Source organism: Sturnira hondurensis, unplaced genomic scaffold (assembly GCF_014824575.4).
Source record: "Sturnira hondurensis isolate 20B ecotype Veracruz unplaced genomic scaffold, ASM1482457v3 Scaffold0006437, whole genome shotgun sequence".
NCBI classification, from domain to species: Eukaryota; Metazoa; Chordata; class Mammalia; order Chiroptera; family Phyllostomidae; genus Sturnira; species Sturnira hondurensis.
In genome coordinates, this window is record NW_028079068.1 from 3,108,952 (window position 1) to 3,134,378 (window position 25,427).

Sequence of the window (25,427 nt, forward strand, 5' to 3'; positions counted from 1 at the left end):
GTGTAAATACAGTCTAGAAGAAGAAATTTTAACTCAATATCCAAGCCTCAAGCTTTAGAAATTAGAAGGTGAAGAGTGTGTGCTGACACTTGCTTTTTTTTAAAAAAGATTTTATGTATTTATTTTTAGAGAGAGGAAAAGGGAGGAAGAAAGAGGAGCTAAACATCAATGTGTGGTTGCCTCTTGCACGCCCCCTACTGGAGGCCTGGCCTGCAACCCAGGCGTGTGCCCTGACTGGGAATGGAACCTGTGACCCTTTGGGTCACAGGCCCCCCACTCGATTCACTGAGCCACACCAGCCAGGGTATGACGCTTGCTTTTGTCCTTTAGCCAGTAACACAAACATCTAAAGGTAATTCCCATTCTAAGCCTTGGTGGCTCTACTGAATTTTTTTGCCAGTCAAATAAAAATACGAAATTAAGGTCAGGTGGAAATGATAATACATGCTCTTCTCATTCCCCTTCACTCTATCCTTTGTTAACCTCCTGCCTCATAGGTTACATTTGTCATTTGTTTTCTCTAATTTGCTATTTATTTCCACCGAGGGACAGAGTACAAGCCAACACCCAGTAGTTCAGAATGAAAGCTCTTTTCTCTCATTTCAGCCAGCACTGGAATGCCATTCTCACTAAGCTGCTTACCAGCTGACTTTCTTTTTCTTTTTCTTTTTTTAAATATATGTGTAATTCATGTTTATTTCAATGTTTACTATTAGAAATGTTTGGGGTCTTTATTAAGAAGTTTGGTGATGTTTCCATGACCAGGAATACACCATAGGAACTTAATTCTTTTTTATATATATATTTTATTTATTTATCTTTAGAGGGGAAAGGAAGGAGAGAGGAAGGAAACACCAATGTATGGTTGCTTCTTGTGCATCCCCTGCAGGGAACTGGCCCCTGCCGGAAACTGGCCTGCAACCCAAGCATGTGCCCTGACTGGGAATCGAACCGTGATCGTCTGGTTCACAGGCCCGTGCTCAATCCACTGAGCTACACCAGCTAGGGCGACTTTCTTCTCTTAAGTCATTTATTCTGTAATGTGACTGATAGGCCCAATGTCAGGCTACAAATATGTATTGATATGGTTCACAATTGATGGTTTAGAGGAATTATTATGCAAACAAAGTATAGCTACTTTGTTGTAATAGGTTCTGATGTAATGATTTAATTTCTTGTGTGTGTATTTATTCACCTATATTGTATCAGCCAGCTATGGGACTGCATGGGAAAACAATAAAGCAAATCTCATTAGCTTTCACAACAATCATTTATTATTATAGCATGCATGCCTGTGTCTTGGCTGGAGGCCAGCAGATTTAGGTGTGAGGAGTGGGGTGGGGGGCGGCGGGGGCGGGCAGCTGAGTGGTTTTTCTGGTTTTAGCCAGATGCACTCACATGTCTAAAGCCACCTGGGAGTTGGCTGACTTTAGCCAGGCTACCTGTTTTATGTGTCTGTCATCCTTCTCCTGGGAGCAACAGACTGTTCTGACACACCCTTGTTATGTAACGGCAGAAGTACAGGTATGTAACTCCAGTTGGGAAAACGCGTTATAAGACTCTGCTTGTGTTAGGGAGCGAACATCCCCAAAGCAAGTGGTGTGGCTGGTCCTGGGGTGGGCTTTAGTCCCCAGGAGGAGGTTACGGAATACCTGACAGAGGACCGGTACCGCTGGCAGAGTGGAGAGCTGGGGCCAGTGATACAGTTCATTACACACACACACTAAGGTGCTCAGGGACTCGTATTGATCTGAAGGATGCTGAGTGGGCCCCTTGAGCTACTGGGGCTTCCACCTCGTGTTACACTTGCCATCCTAAGGCATAAAGCACTACGGGAAGAAGCAGGCCATGCCCCTGAGTGAGAGCATTCAGGTACAGCGTATTCCCAGCACAGGCAACTCAGATGAGACAAAGGATTAGTATCTGAGATAGACGAAAACTCAATACTCAGGGGCATGAAAATCCAATTAGAAAATGGGTAAAAGATAAGAGCAGACATTTCACTGGAGAAGATATACAGGTAAGCAAATAAGTACATGGACAGGTTCTCTCTTTTTAAAAAGGTTTTATTTATTTATTTTTAGAGAGAGGGGAAGAGAAGGAGAAAGAGGAGAGGGAAATATCAGTGTGTGGTTGTTGCTTGTGTGCCCTGTATTGGGGATCTGGCCCATAACCCCGGCCTGTGCCCTGACTGGCAATCAAACCAGTGACCCTTTGGTTCGCAGGCTGGCACTCAGTTCACTGAGCCACACCAGCCAGGGTGGAAAGATATTAATATCATTAGCCCTTAGAGAAATACAAACTGAAGCCACAATGAGATATCACTACAAAAAAGCATAATTTTTTAAAAAGTCATGTGTTTTGGATTATTCTCTGGAGATACACTTTTGGCATATTTCCTTTTAGTCTTCCCTGCCCCCCATCACTTTCTTTATTACTAGAGTACAAATTAATATCCAGATTTTTCTTAATATTTTATGATAACTCTTTGCCTTGCTATTAAAAAGGATTAATGCTGGATATTATTACATATTATTATTACTGGATATGTAAATATTCCATTGTATGGGTACACCTTAATTTGTTATCCTTTGCCCTTGCTCTTTCGTGTTTCGGCGATTTTCAGTGTTTTGCACTGGTAAATAACGCTGTCGTGAGCATATTTGTGCACAAATCTTTATCTGCATGTTTAGTTGTTCTTTAATGGATACAAGTACAAATACAGAGATCCGGGCCCCACCACCAGCTTGCACTGTGCTTGCCTGTCAGTTTCCTCATTCATGAGATGACGCACTTGAGCTTGATGGCCTTGAACTTCTAGTTGAGAAAAGTAGTACCTTTCAAGATGGAGGGCTAAAGTGCTGTTTTGGGGCGGAGGCAGGAAGGCAGTCCCGGTTGTCAGTCCTCAAAATAGCTCAAGGACAGAGTCACAGCTCCCTTGCGCCTCTCACCTGAAGGCCTTCCGCTGTCTTTGTGGGAGAGAGTTGTCGTCATTCAAGGGTCTCGGTTTGTCTGTCTGTTTCCAGCTCTGATAGAGTGATGACTTTATTGGTAGAAACTTTCTTTTAAAATTGAAGCATAGGACACGGAACGTTAAGAATATAAGCTGTCTTGACACATTTTACGAACGTGTGCCCTGTGAGAATGGCTTAGTTAGGGTGGAAGAACCAATTTCGTTATCTTCGTTATCTATCTTCATCGTGTTGTAACTTTGTATTTCCTTTGTGTGTTTATTTTTGCCTTTTCTCTTGTTTGCCTTGTGACTTAAGTTGCATCACTGTTATAACTTCATGGCCAGGGGGACCTGGCCTTGTCTCCATTTCCTGGCAGTCACGTGTGGCCTTTTTCTCAGGGGTGTCTTCCAACTGTTAATTTCAGTGTCTGCGGAGGCTGTGTATTTATTTCATCCCATCCTTTCTCTCCCAGTTTCTGCTGGGGATAAACATTGCCCGGTGTGGACAGCGGGGACATCCGGTTGTCATTGCTGAGTGGAGAAAGCGTGGTCTCTTCTCCCTCTTTGTCATTTTAGCCCTTCCCCACACCTGTCTTCGATGTTTCCTTCTCACGCAGGTGACAGTCTTCTCGTCCCTAAGCTCCTTTGGGGAACGGTGATCGAGTCTTCCTCATCTAGCTGCTTTTCTGAGCTGAGCTGGGCGCTTGTCCGTCTGGTAGAATTCTGTGTCATGTACAGCGCGGTCTCCCTCCTCTGGCTGCCACCAAAAGGCTCTTTGTCTCCTTCCCCTTCCCCTCGGCCAGGATGTGGCTCTTTCCACCCCAGAGAGATGGAAATTCCCTCCTCACGCCCCCACACTCGGCAGCATTCTAGAACTAGCCCTAAAAGCAAAACACCTTCTCGCCCATCTTCATTTTACTTTAGGAAATACACTGGGCCTGGGATAAGAAAGTCGGTTATAAATTGGATTCAGGGGGCAGATCATTTTCCTTTGTTAAAGTGACTCTGACTCTTTCTTGGGTTGCAAGGAAGTTGCTTATGAAATACCATTTAATAATGGCAAACTCTAGTTTTTATCTTCTGTGCTTGAGCTTCCCCTCCCCGGGCAGCAGTGGGTCACTTTCATGAGACCACCTGGGTCCGATTCTCTGGTGAAAATACTTTCATAACGTGAACGACTTGGCTCCCCTTAACAGTAAGGATTCACTGAGCGTGTGGTGTGTGAGTGTCGAAATGCCTTCTCCTCGTTTTAGTAAAACTGGGATTAGGCGAGGAAAGCTGATTTTGGAGAATCTCGGACTTGTGGTTTTCTTGTTCGGCCCCCGTCTGCAGTCTTGTGTCTTCCTTTTCTGCCCTCCTCCCTCCTGTCCCAGGGCTGTGCTGAGGGGCCGGGTCTGAAACACACGGAACTGCTCTGGGTCCAGGACGAGTGTGCGCTGAGTGGTAGCTGTGCTTTTGTCTGTGCTGTGGTGAGGCTTTGCGGCTAACCCCGGGCCTGGTAATGATCACGAAAGCCGGTGGCAAACCCAGAGCCGGACCCGCCCCATCCAACCCTTTTCTCTGGAGGATTCTGTAGTCCATTTCAGCGAGGGCCAGACGGTGGTTACACACTCTGGTTTCCCAGAGGGCTAGGGAAAGTTCTGGAAGTCTAGAGCTGGTTTAATGTGTCAGTGGGGCAGTAGGAGAACAAAAGAAGACAAAAGAGAGTGAGAAGGAAGAAAAAAAGAACCAACGCTGTCCTTTGGGAGAAGGGTAGAGATGCCTGCCCACCACTGTCTGCGGTTTTCTCTCCTGAGACCCCAGTTGCCAGCCATTTTCTTCTGTATTTTTAAATGTCCTTATTTATTTATTTAGAAATAGATAATACATGCAACTTGGTTTGAAACCCAAAAAGTATAAAAGATGACACATTGAGATTCTCCCACATTCCTGTGGGAAGGAAACAGGAGGCCAAGTTTCTTCCATTGATGGGTCCTCGCGGAGTTTCTTTGGGCAAACTTATGCCTGAGCGGATACAAGGACGATTCTCCCTTGGCCATTCATTCCTTTATCCGTGTATCTCCTCTCTCACTCCCTCATTTTATGTCCTTTTATGCTACTCTCAATAATTCTTTGTTGGAGCTTTTTTTTTTTTTGAGGAGAAAGACCAGAGGTCCTTTGTCTTACTTACGCCCATGGTCCTGAACCAGGCCACATCTGCGCTTGTCTTCCTCCCACAGATGAAGCAGAGAGCGAGAAGTGGTACCTGTCGGCAGACTTCCCTTCAGCCACCGTCAAGACCGAGCCGATGACGGAGGAGTCGCCCCCGGGACTGGTCCCCTCTGTCACTCTGACCATCACGGCCATCTCCACCCCTTTTGAAAAGGAGGAACTTGCTCTGGAAGTGAACACTGGGGTACACTCGACTGTCTCCCGCATGAACCGATTTGATCCAAAGACATTCTTATTCCCTAACGAGGCATTTAGTCATTTGGGAGCTCGTGGCTGGATGTGTTTTTTTTTTTTTAAGATTTTATTTATTTATTTTTAGACAGAGGGAAAGGGTGGGAGAAAGAGAGAGAGAAACATCAATATATGGTTACCTCTTGTACCCCTCCACTGGGGACCTGGCCCACAACCCAGGCATGTGCCCTGACTGGGAATTGAACTGGTGACCTTTTGGTTCACAGCCCACACTCAATCCACTGAGCTATACCAGGCAGGGCTGGATATGTTTAAGGGTATACAACTATGTATGTGTATGCGTATTAAGGATATGTCCATCTGGTGTCAGCACTGACGATACAATTTTCTTTAAAGGCATTGACCAGAAAAATTGGTAGCAACTATGATTTCATTTTTTTCTATGATCACCATTACAAAATAATTAAAAAACCATATAGATGGTCATAGTAAAACAAAGGGCGGGGGGAGTGGGATGTTGGACAGGATTGACTTTTAGCCGGTGGAGAGGGCCTGGGTGAGCAGATGCTGCAACCCATGGCTTGTAGAGCTGCGGCCATAGGGAACGCTAGCTCCTGTGAATATTTTACCTTCTGGCCACCGCCGCCAGCCACCTGTTCAGGACGAGGCAGCGTGGAGCGGTAGAGCTGCCCCTGCTGGGCCCTACGTACACTCCTCAGTGCTTGCTGGTTACATTGCATTTAGGAGAAGATGAGCGATTGGGTGGAGCGTTTCTGCAACGCCCCCCCCCTCCCCCGCCCCGCAGCTCCTCACTCCGTGGTTGCCCGAGTCTCTTCACTGGACCGGCTCCTGGCAGCACACACTTTAGTTCAGCTGGTTTTTAGTGTGTGTCTGGGAAGGTCAGGGTCGTGGCCTTGCTCCCTGTGCTCGGACCAGATACCTCTCCTTCCCCCACCAAGCGTTTCCTGGGTGGGTGTCGCCCACCGTCAGGGAGCCCGGAGAGAATGCAGGGCGTGCCGTTCGCCCAGTGCTCACTCAGCACAGACTGGCACGGGCCGGTTAAAAATTCCTCAGACTGTTTGGGGATGCCATGCATTTCTCTTACCATAAAGACAGTAGAAAGTGGACTCGTGAGGGAGCCCCGGGCTTCGAATTTGGGGATCCCGAGGCTTCCATCAGCTGTAGTGCCGGGTTTGGCCACCAGAGGGAGGTCAAAGCCACCTGTGCTCAGCCAGGCCTCGGCTGGAGAAGCAGGGCCACCCCTTGCGAGGCTGACACAGGTGACAGGGAGTCCCCCTGGGTGTTTTGTCGGGGGTGCTACTGGTTTTTAAAAACCGTGTTTGAAATTCTTCCCCTAGGTCGATTCCTCTTGCCAGACGGTCATCCCTAAGATTAAGCTGGAGCCTCATGAAGTGGATCAGTTCCTCAACTTCTCTCCTAAAGAAGGTCTGTCTCCTCTCCCGTGTCCCTTTGGGTCACCAGGGGCCCCTGCGGGTCTGCAGAGAAAGGGGGTGTGGGAGGAAGTGCTGGGGGCCCGTTGGTCCCAAAGACTTAGCTCGCTGCATGGAATAGGTCAGCTCTTAAAAGCCTGGATTCTCAAGACGTCTTTTTGAAAGCTACGTATTATGTTTCTGTGTGTGTGCAGGCTTCTTTCCAAGTGGAATGTGTTACGTTGCTTTTGCTCCTAGCCAGGGTGATTTTTCAGAGCCTTTCTAGACCGCTGTGACTCCGGTGGAGAATAGCCCAGCTCCCTGCGCTGGAGTGAGGCCCCGCAGAGGCGAAGGAGCAGGCACCCCACAGCCACCCATTTCAACAGTTCTCGCTTAAGCCCGCTGGGGAGTGAACTCCCCAGGTACCTGCTGGATCAATTCAGTGTATTTAACAGTCGATTCGGGACGACAGCAGTAGCAAGGGGCCTGCTTTCGGTTTGCAACGTCCGTGCACCCCATGGGCTTCTTGTCACCTAGTTAGAACTCAGTGTCATAGTTGAAGTTGTCACAGTTTCCCTTTTTTCTGCCTGTGTGTGTGTCAGTTTCTTTCTGACCTCTCCCTGTTGTTCTCGTAGGAAGCCCGCAGTTAGGAATCCTGAGCCCTACGTTGCACAGTCTAGTGAAGGTCCCCCTGCCTTGTTTATTGAGATCTTCTCTCATGAGCCTGCAGCCAGGCCTCGGCCTTCCTTTTTACCGATACAAGGATAACTCCTTAGTGTGGCGAACGATGAGGAAATCTGTACGTGCGTTTGCCATGGGAGAGGTACTTGTGCTGTGGTGCATGCTTCTATTCCATGGGATGTGCTTCATCGTATGTGAGCCGTTCTCATGGACGCACGGTCTGCCTTCATTCCACTAGAACCGATGTGGGATGTCATTGAGACCATTTCTTTATTTCTTTTTCTTTTTTTGCTAGGTCAGTTACCAGGTAGCATTTCATGATGTGCAAAAATTCTTTCCATAGAATAATTTTTGTTTTGGTTTGATTTTTAAAAATATATTTTATTGATTATGCTATTACCGTGGTCCCATTTTCCCCCCTTTATTCCCCTTCGCCCTGCATACCCCCTCCCACCCACATTCTCCCTCCCCTTGAGTTCATGTCCACGGGTTATACATACAAATTCTAGGCTTCTGCATTTCCTATACTATTCTTAACCCCCCACCTGTCTATTTTGACCTACCCTCTCAATTGAGACCATTTCATCAGGGTTGGCATTTGCCTTTATTATCAGCAAAGGAGAGAAAGGATTGCATTTGAAAAATGAATAATACTGAGTAGACTCCATATTGAGACGGTTGTTTCTTTGCACTGAGTGATATGCCCTCGGGCCTCTCAGCTTCAGATACTGCTGTAAAGTAGGGGTTTTTGTTGTTGTTGTTGTTTTTATGACACTTGTTATTGGCATCCGATGCACGGTGTTCATTTCATTTATGTTGCAATACGCCTCCGAAAGTGGTGTAACTGTGCGAGCGAGTCCCACGGTGGCTCGGGCATCTGGGGTCACGGGAGGAGAGGTGTCCCCAGGGTAAATAGCAGGCCTTCCTCATTGTCCCTGACAAACAGAGACCAGGAAACCCAATATCCTTGAGGGCCTCCCGCTTCTTGTTGTCCCAGCCCTTTCAGCAACCCAAGATCGAGTTGCAAACGATATTTAGAAATCTGATACTGAGGCTCCGGGGGCCGAGTCAGTAACTTGTACCAGGTAGGGAAGTGGAGGTTCCAGTTTGCCTCGGTTTCCCTGTCGTTTCTGTGGTTCTGGTGGGGAGGAGCACCCTCTGCTTCGAAAGGAGGAACAAGTGTGAGTGATTTGGGTAAGCGGAAGGCACAGGGAAGCTCCAGGAACCCTTGGCTGGCTCTCCAGATGTCACGGCCCCACGTGGGAGATGGCGGCGTCCCTAATAGGTTAGTCTCCTCCTGATGGTTGTTTGTCTGTGTAACCATTGTTGAAAGGTAAACTGAGGCATGGTATACATGTTGAGTTTATGTGAGCAAAGATTGGTCAGAAAGGGGCAGTACCCAGCCACAAGTGGTTAGGGCGCCTCCACTCTGCAGCGCTCCGGGGAGAGGCTTAGAGAGAAGAGACGGGAGCAAAGTCAGGGCATTATTGTCAGCGGTGGCCTCCAGCCTGCTTGGCTGCCTGTGACTGGTGTCCTTGGGTTTCAGTTTGGTGGCATGGGCACGTTTGCAGGCTTGGATTTTGGTCTGCATGTGCAGGCCACCACGCCGTGCGGGGCACTTCAGTCTGATGGCCTTCTCGTTTGATTCATTTAACCCCAGGAAGTGCCGTGGGAACTGGGGGCAGGGAAAACCTCGGTTAACACACACACACACACACACACACACACAGGACTCTTCTCTAGATGAGCACATATTTACGGCACTTGCCTATCCGGCTTCACTGCCTGCAGCTGTTGGTGGGGTGCTGGCAATAGAGGTGTATAGCCTTGTTCTAGAACATTCTTGAGCTCTAAGAGCGCCCCTAGACACAGCTCTCTGGCAAGACCTTGGCAGAGAAAAAGGGAAGCATGGAGCAAAAATTAGCAGGTTGGAAAAAGAAAAAGAGGGTCAAAATCAGAGAGAGGATGAGAGAGAAAGCAGGGTGTGCTGTGAGTGGAAATGGGACACCGTGATCAGAAGGGGGAGGCTGAGAGGGGCAGGACCTATCCCCCCACCCCCATCAGCGTTCAGGTATCTCAGCAGGAGAGCGAACCCCTGAGCTGCTGCTGGTTACCTGCAGAGGCAGCTCTGGGCAGGGCCGTTTTCCTTAGGGGAGTCGTCCTGCCTCCCAGAGGCCTTTCCCTGGAGAGCGGGTCAGCCCTTCTCTGTTTGAAGACGTCAGATGGCTGCCTTGCCATGGCCCCACTGATGTGACAAATGTCCAAACCTGTGAAGAATCTGTGTGAGTTGACTCTGAGCCAGTCTGACGACAGTTGCCAGGAAGCACAACCTCAACAGACGGAGAAAACGCTCCAGAGAAGGGCAGTTTGCAGCTTTATGCATTTGAATCAAAGGAGGGGGCAGAAGGAGGGTTCCATGAAATCCATTGGTGGCACATTTAGGGGCAGGAAAAAGCAAAGTGAGGACATCCCTGGGGCGGGATAAAAGGCAAAACGGGGAGACATGCTTTTTTCATAAGTGGGTGCAGGGTAGCTACACAGAGACGGCATGCGGGGAGAGGGGGACGGACCATGCGGGGCTCTGTGGTCTGGTAGTCCGAGGTGGGCTGTGTGCTTGGAGGCACAGGAAGAGGAAGTTACTCCAACACCCGGAAGGTGTGCTATCCTAGCTGCATGGGAGCAGAGGGAGGCCAAGACTGGCCTTTGCTGAGGAAGCTGTGGGCCTGGGAGGTGAAGACCCCAGCGGCCTGCCCAGCTGGGACTTTGACCAGACCATCCTGTGAGGTGACTGTCGGTCAGTGGGCTTGTCAGGCCTGCCATGTGGCCCCGCCCTCCCCCCCACCCCATGCTTGTCTGTCAGCCTATTTCACAGCTCACATTTCATTCCCAGCCCCTGGCAATTCCCTGGCTGATCGAGCCCGGGGGTGGGAGGCAGCCAGGCGCTGTGCCCAGTTCCGAGGCGGTCCAGTGCTGAGTGCCGCAGAGGCCCCCGGAGGCTGGGAGGTGAAAGGCCTACCAAGGTCCCGCCCCTGGGCTCCGCTACAGTGGCGGGAGCTCACCGTGTTTTCAGCGGAGTGGAAAGATCCACCATTTGGAAAAGGAGTGAGAGCACAGAGCTTTTATTATTTTTAAAAATAATTTTATTTTATTTTTTCCTATATTTTATGTATTTATTGTTAGAAAGAAGGGAAGGGAAGGAGAGAGAAAACCAACAATGTGTGGTTGCCTCTCTAGTGCCCCCTACTGGGGACCTGGCCCACAACCCAGGCATGTTCCCTGACTGGGAATCGAACCAGCGACCCTTTGGTTCCCAGTGAACTCCGAGTGGATTCCCTCCCGAGACCCATCCTGGCTGCCCTGGAGACACGAGGCTGATACTCACTGAGGCTCCTGGCCTGACCCGGCGATTGCTGTGCGCCTTCCTGAAGGCTCAGATGCAGGGGAGGGCTTGGCAGGAGGGACCCCGTCCTCCCCGCTGACTTGCCAGTGCCTGTCGTCCTCTGCGGACGGATTTAGTGCTTTCTGACCGGGGAGTGTCTGGCCTCTTGCCTGTGGACCTGCCACGCACATCCCTCCAGGAACAAATGAGCTTCTCTCAAACCCTCCTGGGCTCCCAGGCTGTTGGGTTTTTGCGTGTGTGTGTGTGTTTAAGATCACAATACATTCGCAAGGTTTACGAGTCCGACTATAGAAATGGTACGGAATGAATACAGTGAGAGGTTTGCCAGTGCTTTGCCTCCCTCCCCTGATTTCCCCCTGCCCTGAGGTCATCATTTGATTCCTTTCCTACTGAGTTACCAGCGTCTCTTTATGCAGGTACAAGCAACCATAACTGTTTTCTCTTTTTCTGCTGTTTCATATGAAAGGACCACTGCTTTATACACTGTTCTGCACCTTGAGTGTTCCTCCCTCTTAACCATGCATCTTGTACCGACTCATGGAGCTCCCTCATTGTTTGGTTCAGTCGTCCCGCGTTCGGCGTTCGGCCGTACGGATGTGTAGTTTGTGCCCAGATCCTGCTTCGTTGCTCTCTGATGGCCAAAACCTGCCTTCTGTCCCCCAGCCTCCGTGGACCACCTGCACCTGCCGCCCACCCCTCCCAGCAGCCACAGCAGCGACTCGGAAGGCAGCCTGAGCCCCAGCCCGCGCCTGCACCCCTTCGGCCTGCCTCAGACCCACGGCCCCGCCAGGGTCGTGCCGCGGGCCCCCTCCACCCTTGCCAGCTCCCCACTCCTCACAGCGCCTCATGTAAGTCTGGGCTGGATCCCTGGACGTGAACCCCCTCCATTCTGTCACCTGGACCGTCCCCAGGAGTGGCTGCCAGTCAAGGCCACTTGGTTATTAGTCTTATAAGGAAGGTTTAGGTTTAAAGCAGAATGATCATCTCAAGGAACATTTTTCAGAATGGCTTGTCCTCTCATCTAGTAACACGTGTCTCTTTCTTCGCACACCTCCAGTTTTATTCGTATGTTTTTTTTTAACCTGGCAATAGCACAAGGAATAAAAATGTCTTATTTCCCCCTCCAAATTTTATCACACACACTTACCACCCACGTAGGCGGTCCCTGGGACCTGCAATGGGAAGGAGCTTTGTTTTTAAAGAAGCAGTCTTTGGTGAACTTAAAAATCCCTCCGGGATTAAACACTTTGATGTCTAAAGCTCAAAAATGTAGGTTAGCCCCCCGCCCCATGATGGGACTCTGAACCCAGTGACAAGTCAGTGGTCACGCGCCACCATTGATCCTTAACATCTGTAATAGCACCGTTCTCCAAATGCAAATAGGGCAGACCATTAACTTCTGACTGTACCGAGGAATTAATCGATGCCTATTAACTCTTAACAATGACACTCAATTCATTGAATGTGTATTGTGTAGAGAAATTTGAGTTAAATCAGATATTTAAAAATTCTCTGGGAGTTATCTACCAGCCTGAGTCTGAACATTTGAAAGTTCATGACTGAGGACAGAGAATGAACTCTTTCCACTCCCTCTCTTCTGCTCGACTCTTAACTCCACCTCTCCTCCGATGACAAGCCCAGCTGTCATCCTGTGTCCCTGCGTGTCCTCACAGTTTGTCCATGCGACATGCTCATGGGGGAAGTCCCCCAATGTCACACCCTTCTCAGCGGCCTGGTGGTTCCCTGGNTCAATTCATTGAATGTGTATCGTGTAGAGAAATTTGAGTTAAATCAGGTATTTAAAAATTCTCTGGGAGTTATCTACCAGCCTGAGTCTGGACATTTGAAAGTTCATGCCTGAGGACAGAGAATGAACTCTTTCCACTCCCTCTCTTCTGCTCGACTCTTAACTCCACCTCTCCTCCGATGACAAGCCCAGCTGTCATCCTGTGTCCCTGCGTGTCCTCCCAGTTTGTCCATGCGACATGCTCATGGGGGAAGTCCCCCAATGTCACACCCTTCTCAGCGGCCTGGTGGTTCGCTGGTTACCCGCGTGGGGGGCAGACCCTGGTAACCCTGCGCTGTGTCCGCTGGGACCCTCTGCAGCTTCAGAAACGCCTCCCCCCTCAAGGCGCATCTGCGCTTGTCAAAATACTCCCTTTTGCTTGGAATGCCTCCCCTCCCTGGTATAAATCACCTCCTTTCCCTCAGGAGGCCCAGTTCCCACCCACACAAACTCATGGAGGTATTGTTTCTCCACACTTTTAACGCACCCTGAGTTAATCTCATCCTTTCCTTCCTCTCATTCTTTCGTGGGCATCTGCACAGTCTCAGTCTTGATCGGAAGCTGCCGGAGAGACGGAGTCTGTCCTGAGTCCTCCATGGCATTTAGCACGGAGCAAACATTGTAGTGGATGCTCGGTCTGTTTGACTCGCTATAAATACGTCCCTCTGTCGTGGGCTCCACAAGATGAGCGACAGTCCTCATCTTCCCCGGGCCCCTTGGCAGCGATAAGGACAAGGAGCAACGCCCCCCCCCTCCCCCCCCCACCCCGTGAGCAGAGAGTGTCCTACACAACTGTGTTTTCAGGAGGCAGCACAACTCTGTCTACACGTCAGCTCCACCCTCATCCCCCCCCCTCCCCCCAGGCCAGGAAGTCTCCAGGGCCGTGAGCCGAGAATTCTGCCCTTCACTTCTGCCGTCCCAGCCCAAGGGGCACGATCTGGGAAGTGATGGGGAGGGAGGTTCCTTTCCCTCCCCCTTGAGTTATGATCTGTGGGCTGTAACACTCACAGGACAGACAGCATCTTCTCCTTTTCTGCTTCAAAGTGCCTGTTTCTCACCAAGAGCAGACGGGGCAGCCTTTCCCCCTAGCTGCTGTGTAGGACAGTGATAGAGTCTCTGCGCCCCTCAGGAGGGGTGGCCTCAGCGTGCCCAGCTGTCCTTCTCTGACCCCCTTCTGCTCCTTGGTTTGCACAGAAACTGCAGGGCTCAGGCCCACTGGTCCTGACGGAGGAGGAGAAGAGGACCCTGATCGCCGAGGGCTACCCCATCCCCACCAAACTGCCCCTGACAAAGTCAGAGGAGAAGGCGCTGAAGAAAATCCGGAGGAAAATCAAGAATAAGGTGAGCCCTTCAAAGCCAGGGGCCTCTGTGAGCCAAGAGCGTGAGCAGAAGCGAGCCTGTGCGCCCCCCACTCCCTTCCGGCTGGCCAACACCCACCCCTCTGAGCCCCAGCCCTTCCCTTGCCCTGGGCCAGGAGCGGGGGAGGGGGACATAGTGACCCCTGGCCCGACCTCCTCCAGCCCCTGCGTCCACCCGCTGGGTCAGTGAGCTCCCCGAGTGGGTGTGCGCATCCTTGGTGCTTGCAATGAGTCATTCAGGGTGGGAGGAAACCATTAGAACTTTCACCGATATCACTGAAAAAAAACCTCAGCCTTGGAAATTTGTTTGATGATGTACATGATATTTCCCTCCAGTGGGGCGTGTCCGTAACTGATTTCTTTTTTACTTAAAATTTGTTTTCAAAGTTGACGTTCAATGTTATTTTGTTAATAGCTTCAGGCATGCAGCAGAGTGGGTAGACCATCATGTACTTCACAAAGTGCTCTACTTCCCCCCCCCCATTTCCGGTGCCCGCCTGGCACCGTACATGGTCATCACAGTATGACTGTGTTTCCCAGGCTGTCCCTGAGGTCTCCAGGCCGGGTTTCCAACTGCCAGCCTCCATCTTTTCCCCCTGTCTGCCTGTAATTTATAAGTAAATAAATAGAAATGCTCATGGGTGTTTGCTTAATCTTTTATTTTTTTGGATTGGGGTTTTTATAGAAAGTTTCCGCAGACCATTGTCCTGCGTTAAACCGGTGGGTGGTGGTCACAGAAGGGAGCAGGGCCTCCGTGATCGCGGTGCCCAGGGCTCCTCTCTGCTGTAGGCACAGGGCTGGCTTTCTGGTGTAACTGGGACCTGACCCTTTTCCCTTTCCGCATGTCTCAGATTTCTGCCCAGGAAAGTAGGAGAAAGAAGAAGGAGTACATGGACAGCTTGGAGAAAAAGTAAGCCTCTCCCCGAACGGGTTGCGCTAGTTGGGCATTGCACGCGGGGAAGGCGGGGTGTGCGGGCTTGCAGGGAGGTCCCCGCCCAGCTGCCGGGAGAGCCGCCGGCTAGTCAGCCGTGTGTCGCCTGCCACCTAGTGGTTGTTACAGGGAAGCGTACAACCTTTTTGTCCAAAATTTAATTTAGGGGGGGTGACACTGGTTCATAAGATTATGTAAGTTTCAAGTGTGCAATTCTATAGTCCATCATCTGTGTGATTATTGTATGGTGTGCCGACCACCCAAACTCAAGTCCTCGGCCATTACCATATATTTGACTCCTTTACCCGCTCCCATCCCCTCCCCACCTTTCCCTCTGGTGCCCTCCATACTGTTCTCTGCGTCTATGAGTTTTGGTTTGTCTGTCTTGTGCGTTCATGCATTGCTTTCAGCTTTATATCCTGCATTTGAGCGGAGTCCTATGGTTCTTCCCTTTTTCTGTCTGACGTACCTCACTTGGCGTAATGTGGCCAGCCAGGCACTCAGTCTTCGCAGGCATTTGGGCCACACCCATTTCCAACCAAAGATCTCCGAGTCCTCGAAGGCTTCCTTTCAAACAGGTGCAAATATTAACATGCACGACCCCCCAGAACTCCCCAGGGGACAGGCAACCGCCCACCCCCCACCAAAGGAGCAGACCTGGTCTGTTTCGCTGGGCCACTCCCCTCTCCCCTAGAGAAGGCAGAGTGGGACTGGTTATTTTCTGTCTGCTGTAATTCATGCTGCAGGCAAGAGACCTTTCACACCAACGCTCGAAGGCACCTTTTGCCCTTCTGAAAAGCCTGAAATGAGTATCAGAAGGGTTGTTAGAAAAATGTGAATTAAATACAATTTCCCACTGGCCCTGGAAAAGAGTTCCCTAGCTGACAAAAGAATACCATTTTTAGATGGGAACGAGGCCCCGCATCAGAAATTAATCTTCCTGTGTATCTGGGGAAGGAGCGGTCTGTGGATCCTGGCTGGTTCTTGAAGGTCCTAGTGGAAGTTAGCTTTTCTGAAGTAGTCCCATCCTGGTCTGTCATTTTCTGTGGGCATCCAGGGTGAGGAGGGTTCTGTGAAAATCTCTTCTTTGGGTCTTTGGGGCATGCATTCTCCTCCTCCCTCCTTGTCATGCCCTGAGCCCCTTGGCTTCCCGATAATCCTTCCTGTGGCGCTTAGTGGGACCACCCAGAGTTGATCCTCACAGAGAAGCCGTGATGGCCCTGAGAGCTGTAGGGAACAGGTCAGAGCAGACAAGGTTGGAACACCCTCAGGGAAGTTCACGCTCTGCGCCACCCTGTTCCTTTTCTGTCACTGAGGCCCTCCTTACCTGACTCTTTCTCTTTTTCTCCTCCTGTCTTCTCCCACTTCCTCCCAGCTCCGGTGAGCCAGGCTTTTCCCCCTCCTTGCTGGAGGAGCTGGCTCCCCATCTTTCTCTGATCCCCAGTTCCTTCCACCAGAGCGTCTGGCTCACGGCTTTACTGATAAAACAGATTTGCTTCTTCCTCTCTCCTGGGTAGGGTGGAGTCTTGCTCCACGGAGAACCTGGAGCTTCGGAAGAAGGTGGAGGTGCTGGAGAACACCAACAGGTGAGTTTGCTGAGTCGGGGGCTGGGTGCACTGCTGGAAGGAGAGACGCCAGCAGGGGGCGGACTGATGCAGGGCCAGAGCTGGAGGAAAAGTGGAGGGGATGGCGTTGAGCCAGGAAGGCCGTACCCCTCCGCACAGAGACATATACACACAGTACATACATGCACACACACGTGGCCACACACAAACACACGTGGCCACACACAAACACACACATGCTTTTCACTTTTCCTGAAACACATGGCACGGATGAAGATGCTGATTCTGACAAGGGCTATGACTGGAGGGGCTTAAGGAGGGGCTCGGAGGAGAATCGAGTCAATAGGCTTGATTCTCCTAAAAAGGACACCAGGCGTCAGAGGTGGACAAGGAGGCCCTGGCCATTCCACTGTCACCCCATTTTCGTAAGAAAGGATCTTTAGTAGTGCAGAAAAAAAAGAGAACATTAAGTTTGTTTTTTAATTACTGTTTTTTAAAAATTAATTACCTCATTAATTACACTTCAAACCCATTTTGAAGTATAATTCAAGGACGGGATGAGTTAATGAGTTGGTTTCTCCCGGACTCCCTGTGCCAGGCACTGTTTTCAGCACTTTGTGGATGGTAACTCATTTAACCTCCGAACAGCCCCATGTGGTCTTCCTGTTATCATCACACCAGGGAGGTAGCTGAGACTCAGAGAGTCCGGGTGGGTTCTCTGTGGTCACACAGTCATGCTGGGGCTGCATTTGAATGCAGAGGGCCTGACTCTGGGGCCAGCACGCAAGAGGACCACATGGAGCTTCCTTCCTGGGTCCTAAGCCGGAGAAAAAACAGGCAGTCGGGGAGTTCCAGACAGAATGCGTGTATTTGGGTGTCGTGTGTGGTACTTCCCTGTGCTTTGACAGTGAGGGGATTCGTCGGGGGGTCCTGTTGCCCTTAGTTGTTGTAGATCTGACAATTCAAGCAGAGCAAACTGTCCACCATTTCGAGGCTTAGCAGGAATGCTCTCTAGCCGTGTTGCCAATGCTGAAAGATCAGGTGAAATCTACTTGCCCGCCGTTCGATAATGACATTATCAAATCTCCACGGTTTGTGGCTCCAACGGCAAGCTGATTCACTGTAAGTTAAAACTCCCCTGGGGGGAATACTGAACGTTGTGCACCCGCCGACTTCCCCTCTGCATTTCTGGGAGCGTGCACTCACATAAGTAGGTGGGGGCTGTCACCTCAATGCCCTGTAGACAGACTGCAGAAGTAACCATCCCCAGCTCCCTGGGGCATCACCTCGATCCCCTGAGACATAGAAGATGTTTCCAGTGCCGATTACAGATTCTGGTGTCACGGTTGCCTTTGGCCATTCGTCTCCTGAGGTGCCATCCTTATCTCCACCTTCAGTCCCACCAGAGCCCGTCTCTGGGTCCTGACCCCCTGCCAGGCTCCGTATTCGTCTCTTTAGCATCAGGAGCAAGATAGCAGTTCCCAGCCCACCCTAGCACTTTTCCCCCCCCAAAGCCTGGTGTTAATGAGTGGGACAAGTCCAGGCCATGAACTTGTATTAAGGGGAAGAGGAATCTATTCAGGATAGCCTTGGAGTTTGGTCCAGGTTGGGTGTTGTCTTGGGCCTCTGGGTGTCATGTCTTCTATGAGCCACACGGGGGCAGCAGAGGCTCAGCACAGGCTGTGCTTATAGCAGCGGGTGCTGGTAATCAAGGAGGGTCTCTCCTTCCTTCTCCAGGCTGACCTTAAAAAAAAAAAAAACAACTTACACACCCATAGTCATTGAAGAAAAAAACTCAGAAAATACCGTTTTAAAACCGCAGTCTTTTTACTCAGATATATTGACATCATTGAGTTTTTATACATTTTATAAATTTAGAGTATTTTATACCTATATACATTCCTCTTGCACATAGTCTTTTGTTAAGAAAATTTTCCATTTAGCAGAGCACACTGGCCATATTTTTATATCAATGAAAATATTCCTACAGAATCCTTGTTTGTCTGAGATTTGATATATCCAGTTTCACGGAACGGCAGCCTGGGTTCCACCCATTGCTTTGATCTTCGATAATGGCCATATCTGTTTGACTGTGACCTTGACTATGAGGCCTGGGCACAGATGGCATATTTGGGGCCAGCATATCTCATGACCTTTTCCGAGAATCCTCTTTCCTGTGTGGACCCTGTCCTGGGCAGTTAGCCTCCTGGGACCCCCACTGGGGAAAACCTGTCAGCTGGTGTTGGTCCCTGCTGTGTCCTGTGCTTGCCAGAGCGGCCACCGTGGTCCCCTGCAGAGTCCTGTGCGTGCTCACCTCGAATTTCCTCTCCCTCTTCCAGACAGACCTCTCCAGATAGACAAGCTTTTTATGGTGGTGATGGCCAACAATTGATTAGTCCATAATCTTCCCACAGATAATCTTATCAGGGAGCTTGGAGGGGTGTAATTTCTAAGTCCAGCAGCTTTCAATGTGTATTAGTTCAAGGAGTCAAAAAATAAAAGCAGAGCCTCTGCTGACGCCCACAGGGACAGCGGGGCTGCCTTCCCCTGGACTTCATCCCCAGCTCCTTCTGCCCCCGCCCCCAAGGCCCCCCTTGCTGGGTTGATACCTCGCCAGCCCCCGTGACTGTTACGTGAACGGTGGCAGTCTCCTGCCCTAAACCTGTCACAGGTGTCTGTGTTTGGGGCGTGTGGGAAGGGGAGCCTTTTGGACCCTGTATACGTGGCCCATTGTGTAAGTGACCCAGTGTTTGAATTGAGGACAGGGCTGGGCCCATGGAATGCACACCTGTGTTTGTGTTCTGTTTATGCCTCTCATGTCATCGTCCTCTGGAGGTAGCTGGACAGAGGCAGGAGTGACAGCCCTGAGTGAGCCGGGGTCACGAGGAGTGGGGTGGGACACCCCGTGTGCCAGTGTCTCCGATGGCACGACGTGGCGGGAAAGATGAACAGGTGTTTCATCACTCACCAAATTTAACAAAACATCACACCTCCGTACATTTTACTATTTCTGCTCTGCACCCTGCAAGCGGTTTTTCCACCCGGATGAAATGAGCGCTCAGGTGAGAGTCAGTTCTCGCTCTTTCCGGGACTGACCTCAGCAGCAGCAGCAGCTACAGGGCGCACTTTGGTTTCCAGGTGCAAAGACCCATGTAGCTGAGCTCAGAAAACTGGAAGAGGGTGTGGACAGGAGAGGACAGGAGGAAGTCCTCAGACCCTTTGGTGGCCTTACCATGGGAGCCTCTGCCAGCAGAGCTGAGACAGCGTGAAAGCACATTCACGCTTCCCTGGCTCAGGCGACCCACTAATCACAGGCCCTCGGGAAACGTGTGAGATGAGAGGCAGAGTTTCCCAGGGGGCCCCCCTCTCCTGTGTTCAACCAGGAAATGCATTTTCACTTTTAAAGTGTAAGCGAGACCGGGGTGCGTGGAGGCTGGAGGGTTCCCCCTGGATTTCCCGGGCTCCTCAGCCCCCTCTCTGAGCTGCAGGCTCGCTGACCCTGCCCTGGTCTCCTTCCTGAGAAATCCCGTCTTTCCCCCCATTCTGTTCTTTTCTCCTGCACCAGCGATGCACGCACGCTGCCCAGCCCACAGTTCCCTGTGTCTGTCTCAGGTCTCTCTGCTCATTTTTTGTTTTACTGTGAGTCCCCCTCCTTGAGCCCGGATTTGTGGAATCACAGGAGCTTCCGTTTGACGTGGGCTGTGCAGATCATCTTACTTCTAATCACTTCCTTGGACTGAGGGGGAAACCGAGGCCCAGCGAGGTTAAGGTCCTCCATCCATTAGAGGTAGAACGGGGACTAGAACTCAGGCACTTACTGTTTGAACGGGTCCTTCCCTGGGTTTCTCCTCTGCTGTGCCCCACTCCCTTCTGAGGACACCGCCTTCCTGAAATGCAGGGCAGCCGCATGCAGCCTCGCTTCCCACCCCACATTTCTGAGGGCCCTGCTCCTCCGGCCGACCTCCAGCCATGCCCCTCTGTGTGGGACCAAGGAGACGCGCCCCTTCAGACCACACCCCGGTATCTGGGATCCCGGATTTGCTGCCCAAAGGGACTTAGTCTATTTCCAGGGAATCCCCTGCTTTCCTGGCAGACAGTAGGGAGGCCTGCTTGTCGCTCCGCGGGAGACAGGACGTCCCCTGTCAAGGTCACCAGCCTCATAAACAACCCGTGCCGTGCCCCATGGGAAAGAGCATGTGGGACCTTGTTCTCGGGGAGCCCTCCGTGAAACGTGGAGGGAGCCACGTGAGACACGGAAGGAGACTCTGCCAGCTGGGGTGGGCAGAGCCCGGGACGAGAAGCAGGGGGAGCGGGCTGTGGCCGGAGCAGCTCTGGCCTTGCCGCTGCTCTTGGGGAGGGAGCCCTGGGGAGTCCAAGAATTCTGAACTCAAAGCCAGCCTTGGGGACAGGTGGAAGGAGTGGGATTTGGGGGGCTCCTGTGGGCAGAGTTTGTCTGGCTTGGGGTGGGATGGGTGAGGTCACGTGTGGTATGTGGGTCTCACGGGTTCCCCCTCCCCAGACCTCCGAGGAATGAGGGATGTGGTTGTCCTGACACATGTCTCTTCCGTAATCAGACTTCCTCGGTCTCCCTCTTTAGCCTCCTGTTACCTGTAGTCCTCTCTGTCTCACTCGGCTGGTCCTGTTCTTTAAAATCCGTGTACAGTTCCCGGTAAAGGTCTTTCTGGGTAAGCCCACTGGGCTTTGGCTGTAGTCTGGCTCTCCTGTGGGTGTGTCCAGCCACGCAGCCATGTCCTCTGTCCCAGCTTGTGATCTGCTCCCTCCACACTGTCACCGTCTTTGCTGTGTGTGCTCTCCTCTTTAGACTGTCCCCGATTGGCCGGCTCCCCTCCCTGCTCTACGCAGAGGGCATTTGAGTAATGATGAACGACCTGGAGGTTCTCCTCTGCAGAGCTTCATCTTGGTTTAACTCATTTTCCATTTCTCCATTGTCTCCAACTGCCAGTCATGTGAAGAGCATAAGCTTTCTTTCCAGGTGGAACTATTTCAGACTAGAGGGTTGTTGGTTACCAGACTCAGGTCTCCACGAGAGATTAAAAAGGCATTTTGGTGTAATTTAGTGGGAAACTTAGAAATTCCACGGCCCCAGAATACATTCTAGGATGCTCCTGTGTCTGCTCCTGGGACAGTGGGTGACAGGATGTTTCAGAAGAGCCCTCCCATCCCCGTGGAATCAGCTTCCTGTCATGCAGCAATTACACAGAATGAGAAAGAAAACAGTTCGTTCCTCCCCACCCCCCTTTTTCATTTAGGCCGGAGCCCCGTGAACGCCTCTCAGAACTGAAGTAGAAGTTCATGCATAAATGAGTACTTAATCACAGTTTAGGATTTTTACGGAATGTGATTGTGTTTTTTACGTGTCACACTTCGGTATTTAAATGTCCTTGAGCCCTGGCTGGGTGGCTCTGTTGGTTGGAGTGCTGTTCCTCGTATCAAAAGGTGGTGGGTTCGATCCCCAGTCAGGCCACATACTTAGGTTGCGGATTCGATCCCTGATTGGGGCATGGATGGGAGGCAACCAATTATTGTTTCTCTCTCTCTCTGTCCTCTCTCCCAAACCTCTCTCTCTGAAATCCATAAACATACGTCCTTGGGTGAGTATGAAAAAAAAGTCCTTGAGATAATTTATGAGACTCCTTAGATATTGCGATGCCGCGTATGAACTCCTAATCATTGACATGTACCCCACCACCTCCCCACCCGCCACCCCTGGACCCCCTCCTCCTAACCCCTCAGATCTTCGTAGACACTAAGAGGAAGACGGGTGGGATGGGGGTGGGGCGGGGTGGGATTTTGCTTCAGGAGACGTGGACGCTTACCCTCCTGAAGCCACCTGAGAGGCAGATATATTATTTTTGGCACGTCCGCACTAGGCGGGTGGCACCTAGACTTTTCTGATGGTGACCATTTTTCTATTTTGTGTAGCGACTCAGGCACAGTACATGCACACACCCCCCCCCAGCCCCACTAACCCAGAGGTTTCACAACGGATGTTATTTATCTTGTGCGATGCTCCTAAATATTTTGTGTTCTGTGGGATTCTGTTTTGTTAAGAAAGTACACCTGTCACAACCCAGTCGTTTTTATAGTCCTCTCGTAGTTCACACTCTGGAATTTGGAACATACTACTGTAGATGGTTGTGTGAAGATGTGAAGAGAGTTCCTTCGTCTTTGTAGCAGGCTGAATTTCCCGGAGCGGTATTTCTATGCACTCACATGTGTGCACACACACGTGTGTGCATGTCCACTCCACGGCCCAGCTAGTTCCGGTTCTGAGCAAGGTGTGTTACCAGACTCAGTAGAAGGCGTGTCCTTCAAGAGGGCCCGGTCGGAAACTTCTGGCACGGCAAGTAGTTGGGAAACACCAGTTTATTCTTCTTCCTGGGTCCCCGTTTCCGACTCCGGTGGGAAATTAGGTTCCTGAATGTTCGAAGTATAATGTGCAATGGGCTATCGTATCTCCCTCTCTCTCTGAATAACGAAAACAGAAGAAAACAAAGTTCAACCAAACGCAAATAAAACCCATGAGTCTGTTGATGCGTTTCCCAGTTATCAGAAGGTTGTGTCTCATGTTCTCACGATGTGCGAATGTTTTGCCTGGTCCCCCCCACCCCCCCATCCGCCTNACGGATGTTATTTATCTTGTGCGATGCTCCCAAATATTTTGTGTTCTGTGGGATTCTGTTTTGTTAAGAAAGTACACCTGTCACAACCCAGTCGTTTTTATAGTCCTCTCGTAGTTCATACTCTGGAATTTGGAACATACTACTGTAGATGGTTGTGTGAGGATGTGAAGAGAGTTCCTTCGTCTCTGTAGCAGGCTGATTTTCCCAGAGCGGTATTTCTATGCACTCACGTGTGTGTGCACACACACGTGTGTGCACGTCCACTCCACGGCCCAGCTAGTTCCGGTTCTGAGCAAGGTGTGTTACCAGACTCAGTAGAATGCGTGTCCTTCAAGAGGGCCCGGTCGGAAACTTCTGGCACGGCAAGTAGTTGGGAAACACCAGTTTATTCTTCCTGGGTCCCCGTTTCCGACTCCGGTGGGAAATTAGGTTCCTGAATGTTCGAAGTATAATGTGCAATGGGCTATCGTATCTCCCTCTCTCTCTGAATAACGAAAACAGAAGAAAACAAAGTTCAACCAAACGCAAATAAAACCCATGAGTCTGTTGATGCGTTTCCCAGTTATCAGAAGGTTGTGTCTCATGTTCTCACGACGTGCGAATGTTTTGCCTGGTCCCCCCCCCCCGCCCCCCATCCGCCTCCAGGAGCCAGGGCGATGCTTGACTTCAGGCAAGGCTGGCGGCCTCTTTCCACGCTCTTTTGCAAGGAACTGAATGAGGACACGCACGGGGTTTATTTTTACATCTCACCACGGGACAAAATCCACATTTTCAGTTGCACGTTGGACACGCCGATTTTGCAAGTCGTGAGAAATCTCTTGGCCCAAATAACCATTTGCCAAGAGCTCTCCTTTCTCTCAATCAAGACCTTATTCCGAGAAGCCCAAGACTTCATTAAGCCATAATCAGCTATGGTCACTGATGACGTAGAATATACTGATCAAGGAGGAGTTTATATGGGGCTTTGAACGCCCTTTGGGGTCTGTCCTCTGGTTGATTTTATAGCTCTAGTTTTAAAATAGTTCTTTCACTTGGCCGATGGCCGCCACTTCCCTGACTAGCCCTTCATGCAGGCTGAGTAACAGTGGCCACCCAGGCTTTCCGTGCCGGCTGGGGCACCTGTCCCTGTGACATCTGGGAGTAAGTACCGTGTCAGCCCAGAGCATGTCAAGTACGAGGTCCCAGGCTTCATCTGTCATGGGGGAAAAGACCTAGCAGTCTTCAAAGGGGCATCCAGAGCACCCCAGAAGGGTTCTCTCCTTGCTCTTTTTGGGGGGCGAGGCCAAGGGGACGAACTTTGTTTTGACGGGCTGCCCGAACTCGGGGCTGACGAGAGGCAGAGTAGCAGCACTGAGGTCTAAACTCAGGGTTCTCTGCCTTGGGAGCCTGTCCCCCGAATTCCAACGACAGGACCCACTCAGCTATCCTAGAGCGCTCTCCTCTGCTCTTCCCCAGTCTGGCAGGGCGCGGCCCTCTCACTTCCATTTCCGTAAAATGAAGCCTGGGTTTGCCCTCCCAACACTGGAGGTAGGGTGTGGAGTCCCCTTGTGGCTTGCGCCCCTCACTTGCATTTACCTTGCTACATCCAGGGAAGGGCCGCCACATGGTCGTGTCGTGTGCTGCTGTTGTTTTCATCCGCACCATTATCAACGAAACTCCATTTAGTGTGCGTCTCACTGCCCCTCAGCTGGGCTTTATTTGCTGTGGCTCTTCCAAAGGCGGCTGGCCCCTGTGGATAGTGACCTTCTCTTGTCTCAGGGTGGACACATCTCTTGCTCGGGCCCTTGTCGATGTGACATTAAGGTCACTGGATTTAAGAATATCTACTCAGCTGACACGCATTCTGGGTGTCAATCTTTCCAGGTTATAGATTAGTGTACAAGTGCTTGGGGGGGTGTGGCATCAGGTTTGGGTTTGCCTCTGAGGTCTTCGTGGACCTGTTCTGGGTCTTTGAGACCAGCCCCCAGTATCTCAGCCTGCGAAGTCCTAGGAATCCATCGGCGGGCACTCAAGTCTGTCGATTTTCTTTCCTTGTGCTAACGTGGGCGTTTCTGTGGCGCGGATGTGCGTGGATTCCCTCTAGTTGATCAGACCGGGGAGGTGTATCTGGGCGGTTGGGATGGGTGGACCGGCCCACTTTCCGCGCAGTCGCTGGTGGGCGGGGCTTCGCAGTCTCGTCCTGGGCCCCGCCTTTCGGTGCAGCCCTGCCAACCCCGGTAAGACCAGCAGTAGCAAACCGCGCGTCCTAAATCACTCGTGCCCCCCGCCAAAGTTCC

The 25,427-nt window shown here is 51.0% G+C and overlaps 1 protein-coding gene across 1 annotated transcript in view; it reads left to right on the forward strand.

Annotated features, from left to right (window-relative positions):
• CREB3L2 (cAMP responsive element binding protein 3 like 2) overlaps positions 1-25,427 on the forward strand; it is a 110,120-nt gene that overhangs the window by 72,911 nt on the left and 11,782 nt on the right. Inside the window, exons 3-8 of the mRNA XM_037049122.1 lie at positions 5,173-5,348; positions 6,715-6,802; positions 11,531-11,715; positions 13,848-13,994; positions 14,863-14,921; positions 16,460-16,528. Coding sequence (XP_036905017.1) covers positions 5,173-5,348; positions 6,715-6,802; positions 11,531-11,715; positions 13,848-13,994; positions 14,863-14,921; positions 16,460-16,528 — 724 coding nt within the window. The remainder of the gene's footprint in view (positions 1-5,172; positions 5,349-6,714; positions 6,803-11,530; positions 11,716-13,847; positions 13,995-14,862; positions 14,922-16,459; positions 16,529-25,427) is intronic.